Here is a 20,400-nt window from a genome sequence, read left to right on the forward strand (position 1 = left end):
CACTAGAAATGGATGGTCAAATCGGGAAAACGACTATTTCTAATTTAATCTGGTCGGGTCCCTGATACGCCTGCCAAATTTCATCGTCCTAGCTTACCTGGAAGTGCCTAAAGTAGCAAAACCGGGACCGAGAGACAGACAGACAGACCGACAGGATTTGCGATTGCTATATGTCACTTGGTTAATACCAAGTGCCATAAAAACACTGATATGGGTATGCTACTATCCATCATACAGCTAATATAAAATAGCATAGTTTATATATAAAGAAAAAATCCTCAATTAGTCATTATTGATGGCTAAAATTGATGAAATCATCTATACAAGAATCTTTAAATTTTCCAACCTGTTGGCTATTGGATCTCATCTCTATTTAAATTTCAGCCTGAATTAGTCAACTAGTTTGCAAATAATCGAATTTTTTAAGCTATACGCTATTAAATTAGCTAACTAGTTGGCTATTAACATCCAGCAAACTATTATAAACTTTGGTTTAAAATAGCTAACTAGTCAGCTATCAATAAAGTTTTTAAAGTTTCATATGTATAGATTAGCCAACCAGTTGGCTATTAGAAACTCTTTAATAAATTTCTTTCTAATAAATTGCTTAATAAACTCTACTCAAACTCCTTAACAGATTTAAATGTCCTAAATCGTACTGTTTGAGGATTTTTCTCTCTTTTGTACGTCCTACCCTTGAATACGCTTGTCCTCTTTGGCATCCTGACATCTCCAATGATTATTGTAGCTAGGATTATAGTTAAGAACAAATTCAAGCCTAAAGGAACTGAACCCTGTGGTTCAGTCATATTATTTTCATTATTTTAGCTAGGAGGTAACTAAAACGAGTTTATTTTTTAAATTTTAACTTTAAATTCAATATATGTAAAAATTTACATATTGTACCATGACAGATTTATAGAACATAAGTTACATAAAAGACATGATTATAAAGTACACTAAAATAATCATAGAAAGGGATCAGTCTGATTAATTATAAATGGGAATTATTTAAATTTTATTGGTATCATGGCTATAGAGATGGCTGAAAACTAGTAACAAGCCATGCACATATTGGGCTAAATTTGATTCCCCATCCTCTGAATTATCTGGGTTGTAGCAGTAGCTAGCAACCTAGTAAGAGGCAATCAGGCAATTCATGCCAAGTTCCTGCCTGGGATCTGGGTCGTGTCCTAAAGTTTTTAAAAGCTACTCGATTTCTTCGCTTTTTGAATATGGGTATGAACAATCTTAATCTTAAGACGGTATTCATTACTGCCATAGCATCAGGTCGTCGAAGGACTGCATTATTCCATTAGTTCTAGACATTCAAGGTAGACCTTGAATGTCTAGGAATGTGTAGAACTGCATTATATTGATTAAACTTTATTAGCTGATGCATGTTTTTAATTCGCAGGCTAAGTGAAAAAGAGGAGGAGGAGGTGGCAGAAGAGGAAGAGGAGGTAGAAGATGAGGAGGAGGCAGAAGAGGAGGAGTTGGTAGAAGAGGAAGAGGAGGAAGAGGAGGCAGAAGGGGAGGAGGAGACAGAAGATGAGGAGGAAGATGGGGAACAGGAAGATGGGGAGGAGGAGGCAGAAGAGGAGGAGGAGGATATTCAAGCGGAAAGAACAGGTTTATTTTGGAAAATGATATATAAATTGCTCTTCAGATATTTACGCTTGGTTTAAGATACAATCCAAGCCCATTATATGAAAATGAGAATTGATTAATTCAGAAAAAAGTTATATGGTACAGAAACATGAAAATGGGGATGATTCTGTACTTTCCTTTGGATATGGGTGTAGAATAGCATAGGGCGATAATTTGATTGAACGATATATTGATGTTATTGCTTTCAACATTTCTAATAACATTTTTGCTCAGTTTAATTTTAGAGTTTGGCAAAAATAAATAACAAAATTTGTAATTAAAGAGTATTTTGCACCTTTTTTCCAATTTTGAATAAAATGAAAAAGACTTCCATTTCCTGAATGAACATTACACCTCGCTCTTCACGCCAAAGTCTATTTTGTATTTCAAGACTCTTATTAACCTGCTCATGTGTTTCAGGTATTGTTTTTAAATAATTGACACACAAGAGTTAATGTAGCGAGGTACCGAGTAAGGAGATCCACCCTTATATACGGGATAATTTTTATTTGTTTTAATGTTGCTGATTACATTTAGCTGAAAAATCAGTTGTTGTTTTTTTAATTTATTTTTGATCGTTTTTCAAATAATGCAGGGAAATACACCTTTTCTCGCCATAGCCCTTCAATTCAATTCAATTTTTTTTTCAATTCAATCATATATATTTAAACAAAAAAAAAACACATAACTACTATACATAATCTGCCAGGAAAGCACAAAAAGTGCTTGGCTAGGGCAGAAACTTAACTAAAGAATAATTAAACAATCAACTAACAGAAAAAACGAATTGACTAGATTTATCAAAAAGAGGGGGGGGGGGTGAAGAGAAAAAAAGAAGATAAAGACCGAAAAGAGGAGGATTGCACGATATTCAAGTCTAAACAGTATTTCTGTAATGACCCTTCACTGCTCGCTTGAAGGTAATAAGGTTATTTGAGTTCCGGATTTCTAAGGGGATTAAATTCCAAATAGCTGGTGCAAAAAATCCAATTAAAAAAGAAGCTCTTTTTGTTGACGGTGTCTTGTTGACAATGTCACATGAGTTTCGCGTTTTGTAAGTATGCAATTCTTGATTTAAAGTGAATAAATTTTCAAATGATGATGGAAGGAGGTTGTTAAAATATTAAACAAAGAGTTACGATCTGAAAATCCCTAGTCTTTGACACATCAAATATTTAGTAAGTTTAAAATGGAGGTTAATGTTATCTGAATGCTGAAGAGGTGATATAATTTCAATGACCTTATTTTGGATGATCCGGGTTCTCTTATGACATGAGATGAAGTTACTTACCCATACAGAGCATCTATAAGACAAATGGGGAGGAAAAATAGAATGATAAAATCATTTTCAGGATTTTTTTTTAGGGAGACGGAATTTAAGACGGCGGATAACGCCAAGGGACCTTGAAAGTTTGTTACCAAATAATTTGGCATGTTCTTTCCACGAAATAATCTCGTCAATAATAAATCCAAGATATCTACAGGTTTTTACTCTATTTATAATATTTTTTTTTTACTTTTAATTTGAGGTCTGTTTGGGCCGATACGATTCTAGAAAATAAAATATGATTTGTCTTGCCATAATTTAGTGTTAAATACTTAGAGTCAGCCCACGATACAAATTCAGTCACAGCAATTTCCATTTTTTAAATAAAGCAGGTAGATTTTCACATGCAACAAAAAGAAGTGTGTCATCTGCAAATATTATGATATTAGCTTCAAATAAATAATATTTTACATGGTCAATATAAATGAGAAAAAGAAGTGGTCCCATTATTGAACCGTGTGTCACTCCGCACGATAAAAGATGGCGCTCTGATGTTGTATTTGCATTTTGTACAACTTGGGCTCTATTAATAAAATACAAACGAAGCCATTTGAAAGCGACATAACGTACGCCAATTAATTCAAGAATTTTTAGTAATTTATCATGATCAACAGTGTCAAATGCCTTTTTAATGTCTAAAAGTAAAGCTTTTAGACATTATTAGGCCTTTATCAAATGCATCATTCACCCAGTCAACCAATTTCAGAATTGCAAGGTCCATAGAAAGTCCTTTGCAGAAGCCAAATTGGGTGTCACAAAGAAGATTCTGCTCCTGGAGGTAATGATACATTCTTTTATGGACCACTTTCTCATAAATCTTCGAAAATAAAGGTAAAATAGAAATGGGTCGGTAATTACTCGGGTCATTTATTTTACTTCCCTTTGTGAAGGGGTAGCACTCGGGATATTTTAAGTCTTTCTGAAAAAGTTCCCTCTTCAAGTGATAAATTAATCAGATGAGTCAAAATAGGAATTGTTTTTGTTGCTTTAACAACTTTTAACGATACTTCATCTACTCCACAAGATTGCAATTTCATTCTCATAATTATTTCATTTTCATCACAATTTGTAAAAAAAGAATTCCCCCCCCCAACTCCACCAAAGAGAGCAGATCGGGTCCGGTTATGTCAGTCACGTATCTTACATAGGTTTTATTTTCTTCCCACTCAGTTGCATCCTGATCTCTCCGCTTTAAGTATATTCTAAGATTCCCGGTCCCCCCAACTGCCCCTCCCCAATGACGCTGGATCCGGTTGAGATTTAAAATAAGAGATCTGAGTTACGAGGTCCTTCTAAATATGAAGTTTCATGAAGATCCGATCACTCCTTTGTATGTTAAAAACACGTCATTTTTCTAATTTTTCAGAATTACCCCCCCCCCCAATAGAGCGGATCCGTTCCAATTATGTCAATCACGTATCTAAGACTTCTGCTTATTTTTCCCACCAAGCTTCATCCCGATCCCTCCAATCTAAGCGTTTTCCATGATTTTAGGCTCCCCCCAATACCACCAGATCCGGTCGGGATTTAAAATGAGAGCTTTGAGACAAGATATCCTTCTAAATATCAAATTTCATTGAGATCCAATCACCCATTCGTAAGTTAAAAATACCTCATTGTTTCTAATTTTCAGAATTACCCCCCCCCCCTCCTCTCAACTACCCCAAAGAGAGCGGATCCGTTCCGGTTATGTCAATCATGTATCTAGGACTTGTGCTTATTTTTCCCACCAAGTTTCATCCTGATCCCTCCACTCTAAGTGTTTTCCAAGATTTTAGGTTTCCCCCTCCCAACTCCCCCCAATGTCATCAGATCCGGTCAGGATTCAAAATAACAGCTCTGAGAGACAATATCCTTCCAAACATCAAATTTCATTAAGATCTGACCAACCGTTCGTAAGTTAAAAATAATTCGTTTTTTCTATTTTTTCCGAATTAACCGGCCCCGCACTTTCCCCCCCCCCCCCCAGATGGTCAAATCGGGAAAACGACTATTTCTAATTTAATTTGGTCACCCCAGACCGACAGAATTTGCGATTTCTATATGTCACTTGGTCAATACCAAGTGCCATAAAAAACAACTTAACATAAAACTCAGAAGGGGTTTTAAAAACAAAACACAACTGCAAAATATTACCAGAGAGCTGCTGAATTTGGGGCAAATTGCAAGCCAAATCTATAAACTGTACCTGGAAGCTGACTGTACCGACGGAAGAGGAGTCCAAAATAAAAGAAGAAGAAGAGGGAAAAAAGAGGATGCTATCTGAGAAGAAGACCATTGAACACCTGGAAAGGATTTGATTGAGAAGAAATCAGTTGAAAAGAAGAAGAGACAAGTAGCAGAAATACTTCTTCAAGAAGCTAATGAGAAGCTGAAAAAAGCCATTGATGCCATTCAATACCATTATGGTCCAACCCACTAAGAAAGTATCCGCATTCATTAAGTTTATTTAAAATAATTTTTTTTTAAGTTATAATATTTAGTTGTAACTGGTGCCTAATAAAAAGAAGAAAAGAAAAAGAAGCGTGAGGGAGTTCAAACTATGCGTAGCTAACAGTTTAACAAGATATAGCTTTTCTTTAACGTGTAGTTGTCTTTTGGGAATAAAAATATTGTTAATGTGTGAGTTTTGCGGACAAAATTTAACTAGTTCGTTGGCTTGTTTGTTTGCACAAATCAAAGTAGCATACTGACAAAAACGTTGTACTGTCTAAAAAACTTAATGGTTTTGAAACAAATAAACAAAAAATCTTAAAAATCGCGGTTTTTAAGAGTGAATTTCTAAGATAATTTTTGTAAAAAATTCAATTTTTTTGGGAAGTAGCGCTGAAAAATTTGTAAATTATATTATGAAATATATGTTTGGTAAATGTGTATGATTTGTTTATTTGGCATTAGTTATTTTGTTATTACTATTGCTTTGCTTTTAGATCATGTGGTAGCGAAGAAGCGACACCTTATGAAATTGAAAAAAAGCCTTTTGGATTCAGGAATGTATCCACCGCCAGAACTTTGGGATTCAGGTATCCCACCGCCACCGTTTTGTGATTCAGAAAAAATCCCACCGCCACCGCTTTGGGATTCAGGAAAAATCCCACCGCCGCATGCAGGTAAATAATTCAATTATATATTTTTTCTCTCTCTCAATTGGGCTAGGTATACAAATTAGGCAAAAATACGTAAACTTTGAACTTAAGAACCTTGTGAATGACTAGTGGGCTACACAAACATTTCCGACGGGTCGCACAAAAATGTCAGGTGGTCAGCAGGCTGGACCAGGGCTTCCACTTCTCATGTTTTCCCATGAGATATCATGTTTTCGGAAGATTTCTCATGCGAAAAAAAAATTGTCTCATGTTCTCAAGTTTTTCTCATGTTTTCAGAGGTTTTCTCATGTGTTTAGATATTCAGGTTTTTTTTCTCATATTTACCGTCATTCGATATAATCTCCCAATTTCTGTTGATTTGAGCTCTGTCCAACTTGACGTTTATGATCTTTTGTAATTTTCTGGCAAACTGCAAAATATGTCACCGTAGGGAATTTCATTTCCGCGAATGTTAATTAATGACTGTCGGCAGCTTGTCCCGTGACTCACTATTGTTGTTTTCAAAAAAGGGTTGATTTGATTTAATTCTCAGTTTATAACTTCATCTGATCAGATCAGATTCACTGGATAATTTGTGTACAATAAGGACGTTCTTTACCTTACGCGAAAGGATTTTTTTCAAGGGTAAGTACTAAGTTTACTGAAACTGGACAGTTATACATTCCTGCACGTGTGCACCCCAAGAAGTAGACCACTGACCTCTCCTACGGGGTAGGCGGCTTTGACACTTAATATTATCTGTTTCTTTACCAAAATAACATGTTTTAACTTAAACCAGTTCTTAGCCTGTTGCCAGTTCAAGAATTCTATAGTACAAATTCGAATACACTATTCTTACGGATCTTATAGATATTCGGTATTTGCGAGACTAATAGCCTAGTCTATATCAAAATAACGATTTCGAGTGCCGGTAAAATCAGCTTCACAATATAGGAGGATGGCTTTTAAGTTATGTGCCAAAGCCAGCCATACCAAATCTGTTTTCAAAGAGACAAATCTGTTTTCAAAGTGCTGATATGTTTAAATTTTATGTCACTGTGTTCAAGTGTATTAAAAGTGTTTTATTTTACTTTTCTAAGTGTGTTATTTTGTTCTGTTTTGGGGAAACAGGAAATCGCAAAAAACGGCTAGAATGGACAGATCGATGCATCCAGAACCCGATCAAACTGACTTGTAAATAAAGCTGTTCTGTCTTTTACCGCCAATACAAGTTGTATTGGTGGTATTATACAACTGGTATGTAAGACAAAGAAGCTGTTTAAAACCTCCTGATTTTTTTCCTGACTTAAAAAAACCCTCCCGATAATCTCCTGAACTCTTTGGAGTCGTCACTGATTTTCAGAAAAAAGAGTGGAAGCACTGCTCTGAAATCCCGGCTGACTAAAAGATTACCGCATAAGCGGGCTTAAGCTGGCAAATGGTGCGGCAACACTGGCAAGCAGGGTACACGGTTCCAAATTCAATATTTTTATTTCAACTTCTGCACAACACACAATACAAAAAGGGTCAAGCCGAAGACACAAGGTCGATTGACAAAAACTGTGCAGTTACATCAACTACATTTGAAATCTGAAATCGTGCAAATTCTGGCGTCCCACTGGATTTGACGGTAAAAAATAATTCAGATATTATAATTATAAGTAAATTCCTACAAATGAGATAAGATGTTACAAACAAATAAGGATAATCCTTGTATATAATGTTTAAAATAAAAAATAGCGACGAAGACCACACTGCCTTTCTATAACAAACAAACACAAAGTAAAAGCAATAGGAAAATGTTTTTGAAGATAGTGGAAATTAATTAAGTGAATTAATTAAGTTTTAGAAGTTGAAATTGAAAATCGAAAATAAAATACCGTTTTTAGATTTGCTAATTATTCGTGATACTGATAAACTGGATTTTACTATCTATCGAAAGCCAAAACAGAACAATAGATATCTTCATTTTAATTCAAATCACACCCCACGAGTTAAAAGAGCAGTTGTAACCTCTCTCATTGATCGTGTCCTGAAAATTTGCTCCGATTTATATATAAATGCAAAACTAAATTTTATCAGATATATTCTTTTTGGTAATGGATACCCCATTCCTTTTGTCAATAATATAATTAGCCGTCGACAAAAAAGACATTCCCTTAAAATCGAAGATATGTCACAATGCGAGACTACTGATAAGCCCTCAAATATTATCTATCTTCCGTATATTCCAAAAATCACATCAAAATATAATAAGACCTTCCAGACCGAAGAGCCTCTTATATTCAAACTCAAAATGGAAACGGAAGGGTTGCTTCGTACTTTCGCTTCTTATTTCATGTTATCCAATCATATCAAGTGATCTGATATAATGTGTTTGGATGTAAGCACTGAAATTGGATACTTGCCAATTAAGGATATCTATATTGGCTTTGAGGCAGCTACAATTCTTCGAGAGTATGTCGAAGAAAGGAACCTCACATACGAGAACGCTAATGTCCAAATTGTTCTCAGAACAGCAAGGGAGTTCTACCAGGTGTTTATTAATCAAATGCAGATTAGATTCGATTTTTCAGCACCTATACTTAAGCACCTGGTCATGCTTGAACCATGTAAGGCTGCAAACATGGAACCACCTACCCTACTACCGTTCTTCCATTTTTACAGCAGTCCAGACTGGGACAAGAAGAGAATAAAGAGTGAGTGGAAGAACATCAGTACACTAGAAATTCCGTTTAAGCTACTAGAAAGTCCTTTGCTTTTCTGGCGGAAAATTTTGTCAATGAAAACGCCTATGGGTCAGTGAGATTTAAGAACTTTCAGAAGGTAGTGATGTTTCTTCTTTCGCTTCCGTTTTCAAATGTTGTGGTGGAAAGGTTGTTCAGCTGTCTAAAAAAAATCAAGACAGACAATAGAAACTCTCTGTCATCTGAATCTTTAGGTGCAGGTCTGCAATCTCAGAGTGGCTTCAACTGGGTTGGACCATCAGCGGTGGATAATCCTCATTTGCGGAAGAGACTTAAAATGGTAAAAGCCAGTGCAACTTCTGAAGAATGCAGGGGAATGCCTATTATGACACCTTAATCGGATGATTTATTTTTATTATCTTAGTTGGAAGTTGATATTAGCTGTTTTAACTGAGGATATTCTTTTGTTTTTATATATATGTTGTTTTTTTTTTCGCTGGTGACTTCTTTAACCCATTTTCGGGCTCAGTGGCTAGTTTTTCCTCATCATTGTAGACTCCCCAAAACTTGTTCAGGAGTCAGGTTCTAGTAAGAAGTAAGTGGGATGTGGTAAATAGATGGGAACAAGAATCTCCCTTGTAGGTGCAACACCAAACCAGCACCAAACCCCAGTGAGTAAAAACCAGACACTACTAGAAGCGCAGAATACGTGCCAATTAGTTGAAAGCTGAGTTTAAATAGACATGAGTGATATAGTGATCTGCTGCCAAATATGGGTTTCTGAATTCAAAATATAAACAAAAGAAAATTTTCATGCAAAATCTCATGTTTTTCAAGTTTCAACGTTCTCATCTTTTTTGGCAATGATAATATGTTTTTGACAATTTCGAAGTGGAAGCCCGGGGCTGGACATCCCTTGTCTAGAATTTAGTTGTAGATGCTGTAGAAACGGCACTAGTACAAAGATTCTCATTACTCAAAGGAAGAAACTACAGTTGCTCAATATGAAGAACTTATATGCTTTTTGTCTTAAATTTTCCTCCAATGTTAAAATACTGGTAAGAACAAAGAAGTAAAATGAAAAAATTGGGGAATAAATTTTTTTTATAGCCCATTAACAACTAGCCTCATTTGACAAACTTATTTAACTGAGTTTAGCAAAATGGTTTTATGTGAAAAATGAAAATTACGAGATTTGAATAATAGTAGCCTCATTCAAAACTTCATTATTTAGTTCAACACATGGAACCAAATCGGGAGCTATACGGACCATCTTGAGATCAAACTACTTGAGTTTTGTCGCTGTGCTTAACAAGTACAAAAAAAAACTCCTTTTGACATTTCAAAAAAAGTTTAAAACAGCCAAATCGGAAGCTATAGGGAACTTATATATGTAGTGTTTTTTAAACATGCTTGATATCTATTATTTTCATGCAGAGGCGTCAATGCATTAGAATATAAGGTATCAGAGATTAACATATATTTATATTAAATCTAAAGGGATGGTTTCGCTGTTTGTTTTTTTTTTTTTTTTTGTTTTTTTTTTGTCTAATGGAAACACTTAAAAAAAAAGAAAAAAAGACGCTATTTTGAATCAAGAGATAAAAATGCACTGAGAGGGGATATGCCCCAATCTCAAAACCCTGCTCCTCATGTAGATTTTGATTATATGTAATTTTCATTTTACTTACTGCGGGCAGGGATTTTTTATGGACTTTCTCTTTATCTATTGAAACCTTTGTTTTGGAAGACGAGTATATAATTATATATTAAAAAATATCTCTTTTGAGACATGCTGGTTTTTGTTTGATTTTATCGTAGGAGTGTCAATTTAAATGTGGAATCAGAAAAAAAATCTTGGGAGGAGGGTAATGTGACAAGGATGCCAATAATTGACCTTGTTCATAAGTTTACGGTACTTATTATATACAGTGGCCACACTCAAAAAGTGAAGTTAGGTTAATCCTAATGAATTACACCAAAATATAATGAAAATAAAATACTTTTGCTTTGAAGCTCTAATTTTCCGACCAGATCCTGTGACATTGGGGGGAGTTGGAGGGGAAACCGGAATTATTAGCAAACGTGAAAATTGGGGTATTTTTATCTTACGAATAGGTGATCGGATCTTAATGAAATTTGATATTTAGAAGGAATTCATGTCTCAGAGCTCTTATTTCAAATCCCGACCAGATCTTTCGACATTGGGGGGGGGGAGTTGGAGGGGGAAATTTTGGAAAACACTTGGAGTGGAGGAAGGGGGATGAAGCTTGGTGGATAGAATAAGCAAATGTCCTTAATACGTGATTGACGTAACGGTACTGGATTCGCCCTATTTGGGGGAGTTGGGGGGACGGGTTCAGTGATTTGGCGAGTTTGGTGCTTCTGGACGTGCTAGGACGATGAAAATTGGTAGGCATGTAAGGTAGCTGCACAAATTGACTTGATAAAGTCGTTTCCCCAGATTCGACCATCTGGGGGGATAAAGGGAGAGGAAAAATTAGAAATAATGTGGTGTTTATAACTTACGAGTGGGTGATCGGATCTTAATGAATTTGAATATTTAGAAGGACATCGTGAAACAGAGCTCTTATTTTAAATCCTGACCGGCATTAAGCCTCTGATTTTTCTCTTTAAATCAATCTATTGATTCTTAGAATTTTGTTAGAGCTCATACCATATGAGCTCTTGGCTTTTAGTTCTTCTTGCATCTCACAAGTGCCATATGAGCTCTTAGCTCTTGTTTTTCCCCTAGTAAAAATTGTTTGTTTTAGATTCATTTACAAACGATTTTCATGCAACTCCATGCCAAGGAACATGCGGGGGAAGCTGCATCTTCCCCCGGCCCTCAGTGGAGAATGCTCAACCTGCATGGTACGAAAGGGTAAGTAATTGTTTACTTAATGAATTGTTTACGTTTGCTTAATATAATAGACTTGCTGTAAATGTTTAACTTCTTAATTCATCGTTAGTTCAAATCTTTTAGCGTGAACAAATATTTCTCTCTGATTTATATATAAAAAGAAAAAAGAAGATTTAAAAAAGAAGAAAAAAAGAGATTTTCTCTGTGTTTCATCTGAACATTCAGGGACTCTGCTCGTCTTTTGATGAGCTGAAACGGATCGTTAGTGATGGAACTCCTGATGTTATAGGATTATGTGAAACTCCTGGATTCAAAAAAGGATATTCTTCTATATATTCCAGGATATAGGATGGAGAGGCTGAATAGGAAACAGATGGCGAGAGGTGGCCTTATGCTTTATATTGCTGATCGTCTTGCATGTAATGTCCGAAATGATTTGAGCAGAAATGAGGAAGGAATCTTTGAATCCCTATTTATTGAGATTAAATCAATGCGTAAGTATTTAGTTGTGGGTTTGGTTTATAGGTCCCCAAGTGGATCTATTCCTAGGTTTTTGAAAACTCTGGAAGAAGTTTTGGACTCAGTCCAAAAACATCCCTATGAACTAATCCTTATGGGTGATTTTTACCTGCTGGATCAAAATTCTGCTTCAACTATTGATTTTTTGTCAATGATACTCCCTTGTGGAACTCTACCTTCAGTTTCTATACCAACCCAAGTTACAGAAACACAAGCGTCTCTTATCGATAATATTTTTTCGTCACTAGATGTTTTAGATAATTTGATGCTGGTTAGTGATATTTCTGATCATTTTCGCACTATTTCCCGATATAAGAGTGCTGATCAAGCGCAGCGTATAGCATCACCATCTAATCTCCCATTTTTCCGTTATGGTGATACTGAGCTAAGACTACTTAATTCTCGTCTGGCTGATGTACCATGGGTTAGTTTGGTTTCTGATTCAGATTTTAACCACTCTTTTGATTCCTTTTATGATTTAGTTACAGAAGGAATCCTGGAAATTTGCAATCGGGGTCCAGCGCCCCATACTTCGAAAAGGATAGCACCACTGAATCCATGGATGACTCCAGGTCTCCATAAAAGCTGGAATAGGAAAAATTATTTGTGGAAACTTTACAAGGCTTCACCATCTTTAGCTCATCACGAACGATACAAGGCCTATAGGAATATATTTAATTCTCTGTCTCGGAAGGCAAAGTCTCAGTATTATCATAAGAAATTTTCAGAATGTGGGAAGGATGTAAGGAAGACATGGTATTTAAGTAATTCAGTTCTTAGACTCAGTTCTTAGAATCAATGTTGAAAATCGATGGTAAAACCATCCAAGGAGATGTAGATGTTCAGCTAGAGCTTACCTTTTATTTTGCCAATATAGGAAAGGTAACTGCTTCCTCTGCAAGCTCTGCAACTTCTCGTTGCGATTTCAGAGCCTTTCTTGGACCCTCATGTTTGAAGTCGATGGTCTTGAATTCTATTTCTGAATTTGAGGTAGCTCGTTTCGTGAATGCTCTTAAAGGATCATCCTCTTCAGGACCAGACAAAATTCCTACAAGGGTTATCCGTGCCATTCTGCCTGCTATTCTGTCACCACTGACTAAGCTCGTCAATCTGTCTTTCGAGAAAGGTATTTTTCCTGAATCTCTCAAGGGAGCTAAGGTTATAGTGATCTATAAAGGTGGTTCTCGGAGTGATCCTGCTAATTCTAGGCCAATTTCTCTCCTATCTGTTTTCAGCAAAATTTTTGAGGATTTTTTGCATGATTTCCAGTTTGGATTCCGAGCGAATTACTCTATGGAGCATGCTGGCGCAGCTTTATCGAATTTCATTCATTCGGCAATAGATTCTGGTCATATCCCGGCAGCTTCATTTTGGGATGTTCATAAAGCTTTTGATTCCTTGACTCATTGGATTCTTCTTTGGAAACTATCACATATTGGTATAAGATCAAACGCTTATTCTTGGTTTGATTCATATCTTTCTGGAAGGCTTATTTCAATTGATCCGCTTTTCCGGAGCCCATCTGAAGTATATTATGGCGTCCTGCAGGGATCTGTTCTTGGTCCCATTATATTTTTGATTTATGTTAATGATCTGATTTCGGCTTTAAAAAACACCAGGCCTCTGGTATGTTGCCTAATAAAATGGCTATAGAAATGGAATAATAATCTAATGCATGTTGCCAATGTTGCCTTCTTCTAATGAAGATTTTCTTGTTGCTTTTGCGGATGATACCACTCTTGGGACCCTTGGGAAGACGGAGTGTAATATAAAGTCTAACCTTGTGGCAATATTTTAGAGAGTTGTCATGGTTTAATGTCAATTGCTTGGTCATGAACGTTGGTAAATCACATTTTCTTATTTTTTCTCGAATTGGTGTAGCTTTCCCTCAGCTTACACACCTTCAGGTGTCACAAGGCTCCTTGTGTAGACCAGAGAATCGGGTGGTCCGGTTTCTTGGTATCCTACTTGATGAGAACCTTTCATTGAGAAACCATGTAGCCATGATTAGGGTTTAGGTCTTACGGAGTTTGGGTATCATTCGAACACTTAGATACACATTTCCTGGATCTATTCTAAAACTTTTTTTTTTCTGCCTTGTCCAGTCATATGTTTCTTATAGCCCCATTGTATGGATGTCTACTTTACCGTCTACGCTGCGGTCACTTCCCGTCATTTATACTAAAGCACGGCGTTTGGTTATGGACACCAACCGTTCTTCACCAACACAGCTCTTAAGTCTACGGTCTATTTACATTATTTCTTTGGCTAATTTTGTCTTTGATCAACTTCACGGCAATCTTCCAAAATCTCTTCGGAAAACTCCTATGTTTATTTCTGATTCAGCTCCATATAGTCTTCGTTCTTCAAATAATATCCACATTCCGCCTAACCCTACTATTCGATCAGATTCCAATCCCCACATAGCTTTTCAACAGGTCTGGAATTCACTACCTTCTTCAGTGCAGAAATGTCACTCGTTTGGGACTTTTAAAAGGATTCTTAAGGATCATTTAATAAAGAATCAAATAGATTAATTTTTTTTTCTCTGAGGAGTTGATGGCCTCTGTCTTTTGTTAATGGTGGTGGTTTTCCTCTCTGCACTTGGCTCCCAGGCCTCAGGTATGTTCTCTGTTGTTTTTTTTTTCTCCTTCTAGTTGTTGCTTATATTGTATCCCCCATAAATATTTTGCCTGTAAACTGCTATATCTGATTACCTATATTGAATTTATTGCTTGTATAATATTTTTTTTATCCTCCTTATATCCCTGGCCATGGAGCCTTTCGAGGGTAATTATGTGTATTGTAATTCGATTTTGAATTCTATTTTGTATTTTCTTCTATTTAATATTAATAAACTTCTCTCTATTAATAATAATAATTGACTAAGCGTCAGAGAAACAGGTTCTACTTAGATGATGAATGTTAGGTCGGGGCTAAATGATACAAGTACCGATTTTTTTTTTTTTTTTTTTTTCAAAAACAGCAGTTATTAAAAAATAGCAGTTTCAAATCTAGGACGGGATTATTATTTAGAAATTATTGTTAAATATTTCTTTTCCTTGCAGTTGGGATGTTGTTTCGGCGCTTGTTGTGCCACCATCATTGACGCATTTGCAAGGTGCTTAGGACAACAAAGGGTAAATGTGGATGCAGAAGTTCCCTGTGTTAGAATTAAAGTTGGTTTAAATAATAATGAAAACCAAATGTGAGTTTTTGTGCTGGTTTTATAAATATATATATCTTTGAATTTTTCGTGGTTCCATCGGAGGATTTAACATTTGACTATGTAGTTTTGACAAATTTGTTGATTTTACATTTATTTTCAACAATAATTTTTCTTTATCCAATTAGAAAGACAATAATTTAGGCGCGCTAACAATTAACCTCTATCTAATAAACGCTTTTAAAAAAGCACTACACAATTTTAGCATAAAGAGTTGGAAGGGGGGTAAGGAGACAGCCATGTGAAAACGGAATAGTTTCTGTGGTTTTAAGTTTTAACATCGTTCTTTGCTTTCCTCTATAAACAAATCTTTCAGTGGTGTTTCTAAGACTCTATAGTAGATCAAAACAGTTATTGATAATAATTCTATATTTGATAGTTATTTCGAGCTCGTTTTTAGTCTCTGAGAGGTTCTTTACGACTGGAATTCAGTAAGCTCATGTTTTTTTCCTGCTAACAATCAAGAAAAAAAGTAACTAAAGCTTACCTTGCGGTCAAGGACATCATTTGAGGTAATTCCGATTGACCTGGCAAATCCATTAGAAATAGCACAGTCCTCTGTGTTTGTGCTTGAACTTGTACTAAATCCTAGGGTTGGCATTCCTGACTTGTATAAGCTGCTCTTGTCCTGGGTTGGGTACGACATATGGATGCCAATAGCAAGAATTAATCGCCGTTGGATATTACTATGTAATTAATTGAGGCTCGGCTTTATTTGCTAGTATTAGTAGCGAGTGGGGTGGAATGCCATGGTTAGGTATCCATTGGGTTTGTCAGGCTGTTACTATATGCTGGCCAGCATTGATGACATTTTGAGCATCATTTTCAGCTCAAACTGGTTGAGGGTAAGCACTTTGGAGAATTTTAGATAGAAAAAGACAACTCATATTCTACAGATTACAAATTCGAATTTTCTGATGGTACATTTCTTAGCTGTTGCACTGAAGAAGGTGACTATTTGGTGATTATCGATGCTCTGTCTTGAGTCACACTTAGAGCATAAATTGAGATTCCTTAAAACTAGCAATTAGCGCTGTTGTTTAGCAGCAATCAGTGGCATTGATGACAATTGTGCATCATTTTTACCTAGTTGTTGAGGATAAGCACTTTGAAGAATTTTAGATAGCAACGGATCACTCGCAATTTACTGATTACAGATCATAATTTTGAGACAGTATGCATTTTGCTGTTTGGTGATATTGCTGCACAGAAGAAGGTGACTATTTGACGATTCCCAGTGCGTTGTCAGAAACTGAGAGCACAACTTGACATTTTTAAAACTAGCGATCAGCAATGTTGCTATGTTTTGTCTTAGTATATTTGTTTGTAAAGATGGCTACTTACACCTTGGAAAGCAGGATAATTGGAATAATCACCTTTCGATTATAAGGCCACACAAACACATTTTTACTTGCTTGAAACAATACAGACATCATTGAAAGTCACTAAATTTATTTCATCCTGTTAAGACACCTCAAACTGATTCTTCTGGTCACTTTGCATTAATGGCTCAATGCTGTAAATACATCTGAAATAAAAAATAAAATAATAATCCTCTCGCAGTAAACTGACTTTTCTTTTCAGTCGTCAGATAAAGTTTTCTTCGAAATTAGAGCATGCGCTGTGTTTCTAGTGATTAAATCGAAAATATTTGCTTGCCAAGATTCGTTTCCAACACGTCTATAATTTAGACATAATAAATATTATAATGTCTGCTTGTAAAACTTGCACTTTTGAATGCTGTTTATCTATCACTCAAATAAAAGAATAAACATAACACACAATTGGATTTGAGTCAAAAGCGGATATCTTCTTATTTTCTAGTAAAATATATTAAGTGGAAACATTGGTTTAAAAAAAAGTTGAATCCTATTAAGTGTAAATATTGTTTTTTAACGAACTAAACCTTAAAGACTAAAATCGGATTAACGTAGAGTGGGCTATTGTCCCGGGAAATATTCGACTCTACGTGGAAGAATTTTCCCCTCCCCCGCATAAAATTCCTCCATAGAAAGTCCCTCCCGAGTAAAATCTTTACCATTCTAGGGAGATTAACCCTGGACAGCTCTATCCTCCCTGCCAATTACCCCTTTCTTGCGGATGATTCGCTTTGAAGAAATATCCTTAGCACACTTTCAGTTGAAAAAACAAGTTATATATTTTATTTCTGATCGGTCTTTCAAGCTATGCCGAAAACCCCACGCCCTTATAGAAATTTTTCATAGGTCCTCCCCTCTCCCTCAACGGAAAGTCTTTCCTACGAAAAATTTCCCCGGGGAAAATTTCTTCTGGTGATAATCTGCGCATGAAGAAATTCTCCTGCAGAATAATGATGTTTATCCTGCCGATAGTCAGAAAGGTGTATCTCAAAAATATATTTGGACTTGAAGTTGGAAGTTTCTGAGAATGCTTAAAGGGGAAAATGAATGGAACGAAGGGCTATACATCCATGCTACTGCTGATACTAGTAGGAAGTGTACTATTAATCCTGGATCCCTAATCCTATCCATCAGTTGCAGTTTCTTTTTGGTGTAGTTCTACTGACAGAAATTTTACTTCCCAGCCCTTCCGTTAGAAGCCAGTGGTTTCACTTGGCATTGTACAGAAAGAAGTAGGCAACCCCCCAAAACAAGCAAATTGGAAGTAAAAGGAAATTCAAATATAAGTAGAAGATAATTACTTTACGTATAAATTGTTTGAATATTTTGAATAAGAAATTAGACTTTCCAAGGCTCGGATAAATGACTTTAATCGGAAAACCAGCACACAAATTGAAAGGGATAAAATTAGATCTACGTTGTATGGGCAACGTGAGGTGCTACGGTAACGTTTGTTCCGCTTCAACGAGCAAAGTTTCGCGAGAACAACACTTTGGGTTTTGTTTCCTCCTTTCGATTAAACGCTGAAGTTGTTAATCTGTAAGGATCTTAAAATAAACAAGTCCCCTACATGTCTTGCCACTGGAAGCAAATTAGTCTTACCATCAGATACAGCGGAAACAAATAATAGGTACACCAACTAGAAAAAGTTGCAAACCTCTCATTGCCAAGATGATTAGGAACTAACAGCACACTCTTGCTTAAAACTTCCCTATAGGTCTCTCAATTGGTATTGGCCTATTTTTGGTTTCAGTGTGTACCTTAATGCTGAAGTTACCACCCCTTATAAACTTTCAAACTGGTAAATTTCATGAAGAAATTTGTCTGCCAAAAAATGGATGACATATACTATGATCAGCTCATCAAGAGCTATCGACTGCCGTCAAAAAAAAAAGATCTTTTAGTTCGAAAGTTGACTTTTTTGCCGTAAGCCAAGTTTCTAACGTCATTACTTAGCAAGGAGCAAAGGATAAACTCCAATTTCTGTAGCACTGAGAGAACTTTTAAAGTTTAATAGGTACATCTGATACCATTTCTTTATAGCAATGCCAAGTGCAAAAAAAAACGAATAAACTCAGCCGATGTTTCTGTAGATTGTTCTGTTTATCACTGTATTGTCTATTATCACTTAAGATATAGGCCATTGGCAGTGGGGCCGGCATTGCCTGACATTCGTCGGGCAATGCTCGAAATTTTTCTCGTCCGTCGTTACAGAGCACCAACAAACACGTAAAAAAGCCAATTCTGTAAGCGTTAGTTGGGCAACGCTCGAAAGTTTACTAGTCCATCGGCAGAGAGCACCAACAAACACATAAAAAAGCTAGTTCTATGGGCTTTCGTCGGGCAGTGCTCGAAAGTTTACTTGTCTGTCGGGACAGAGTGCCAACAAACACAGATTAAAGCAAATTCTTTACAGCATATAAGAAAGAAAAGTTTGTCAACTTTCGGTGGACAATGCTCAAAAGCTTACTAGTTTGTCGGCACAGAGCACCAACAAACACATAAAAAAAAACCTAATTCTGTAAGCCTTCATCGAGCAGTGCTTGAAAGTTTACTTGTATGTCGGCACAGAGCGCCAACAAACATAGATTAAAGCAAATCCTTTAAAGCATATAAGAAACAAAAGTTTGTCAGTTTTTGTCGGACAACCCTCGAAAGTATACGAGTCTGTTGGCACAGACCACCACTAGCAAACTCATAATGAAGCTAATTCTGTCAATTTTCATTTTGGAAGAACATAATAAAACATACATAGCGCCACACTATAAGCGCCAACAAACTAATATTTAGTCGAGCAAATCACGATAGCCATCTCCGTTTTATACGTAAAAAAGCAGCTGACCAGAAATCGCAGCAATTCGGAATGTCAGAAATACAGCATCGGGGATGAAACCGATGGAGCCGAAAATCTCGCGGTAAATAATACATTACGTATATTCGTTCTTATTCTAAATTCTCGATGTTGATTCGAAATACAGAAAATGCTATTTGGCTAGGAAACCAAACTGGTTTATTGTGAACGACGGAAGCACAAATTAGGCCGCCAGTTGTATCAAGTTCCAAAACGTCAAGGTAAGTGTGATTTTGAATTAGTGCGACATTGGATCTAGAACCATAAGACACGAAAGTTCGGTGTATTGTATTGTATCGTGCTTCAATAAAGGAATATGTTTGGAGGACAAGGAAAAAGAACTAGGACGAAGCTTGTTTGTGAAATGTGTAAGGAAATAAAGATGAGAGATATTTTGAATTCAACTCATATTATCGAGCTACCCACTTGCAAAAGCATTATTCCGAAAAACCGAAAAACAGAACTGAGGTGAAGATAAAGCCAAAGAAAGTGCAAAAGACGACCCTGTTTGACATTCCGAAATGGCTTCGGTTAGGTGGCTCGCAGAAAACTCCCAAAGAATCCGTGGTTGGTGAAAGTGATCTTGAACAACAAGATGCAAGCTTGAGTCAATTTAGCTCAGCAAAAAGCATTGAATCAGTCTTTAGAGGTGCCTCTTGTTTTGGTACTTCAGAGTCACAGCCTCTTTGTGTCCTCGTTGTCAGTGTAATTATACACGTAATAGTTAGTGAGGTAAACCTCCCGAAATTTCGACACTAAACGCATAAACTAGCTATCACAAACTTATCTGATTAACCAATTGTGGGCAAATT

General features: G+C 36.2%; 2 protein-coding genes and 1 long non-coding RNA gene across 6 annotated transcripts in view; 2 read left to right on the top strand and 1 right to left on the bottom strand.

The window, feature by feature from the left end:
- Positions 1-15,384, top strand: part of LOC136040960 (neurofilament medium polypeptide-like) — a 28,658-nt gene extending 13,274 nt beyond the window's left edge. The window contains exons 2-5 of the mRNA XM_065725417.1: positions 1,418-1,632; positions 5,908-6,087; positions 11,525-11,634; positions 15,201-15,384. Coding sequence (XP_065581489.1) covers positions 1,418-1,632; positions 5,908-6,087; positions 11,525-11,634; positions 15,201-15,344 — 649 coding nt within the window. The 3' untranslated portion in view covers positions 15,345-15,384. The remainder of the gene's footprint in view (positions 1-1,417; positions 1,633-5,907; positions 6,088-11,524; positions 11,635-15,200) is intronic.
- LOC136040961 (uncharacterized) overlaps positions 1-20,400 on the top strand; it is a 289,351-nt gene that overhangs the window by 194,125 nt on the left and 74,826 nt on the right. The window lies entirely within an intron of this gene.
- Positions 1-20,400, bottom strand: part of LOC136040958 (V-type proton ATPase subunit E-like) — a 98,275-nt gene that overhangs the window by 35,240 nt on the left and 42,635 nt on the right. For 3 of the 4 annotated variants that reach the window (XM_065725411.1, XM_065725413.1, XM_065725412.1), the window contains one exon: positions 15,846-16,886. In XM_065725411.1, coding sequence (XP_065581483.1) covers positions 15,846-16,004 — 159 coding nt within the window. In that variant the 5' untranslated portion in view covers positions 16,005-16,886. Of the gene's footprint in view, positions 1-5,165; positions 5,263-15,845; positions 16,887-20,400 lie in introns of all 4 variants that reach the window. The other variant, XM_065725414.1, reaches the window with a different exon arrangement.

Source organism: Artemia franciscana, chromosome 21, assembly GCF_032884065.1.
Source record: "Artemia franciscana chromosome 21, ASM3288406v1, whole genome shotgun sequence".
In the NCBI taxonomy this organism is placed as follows: domain Eukaryota; kingdom Metazoa; phylum Arthropoda; class Branchiopoda; order Anostraca; family Artemiidae; genus Artemia; species Artemia franciscana.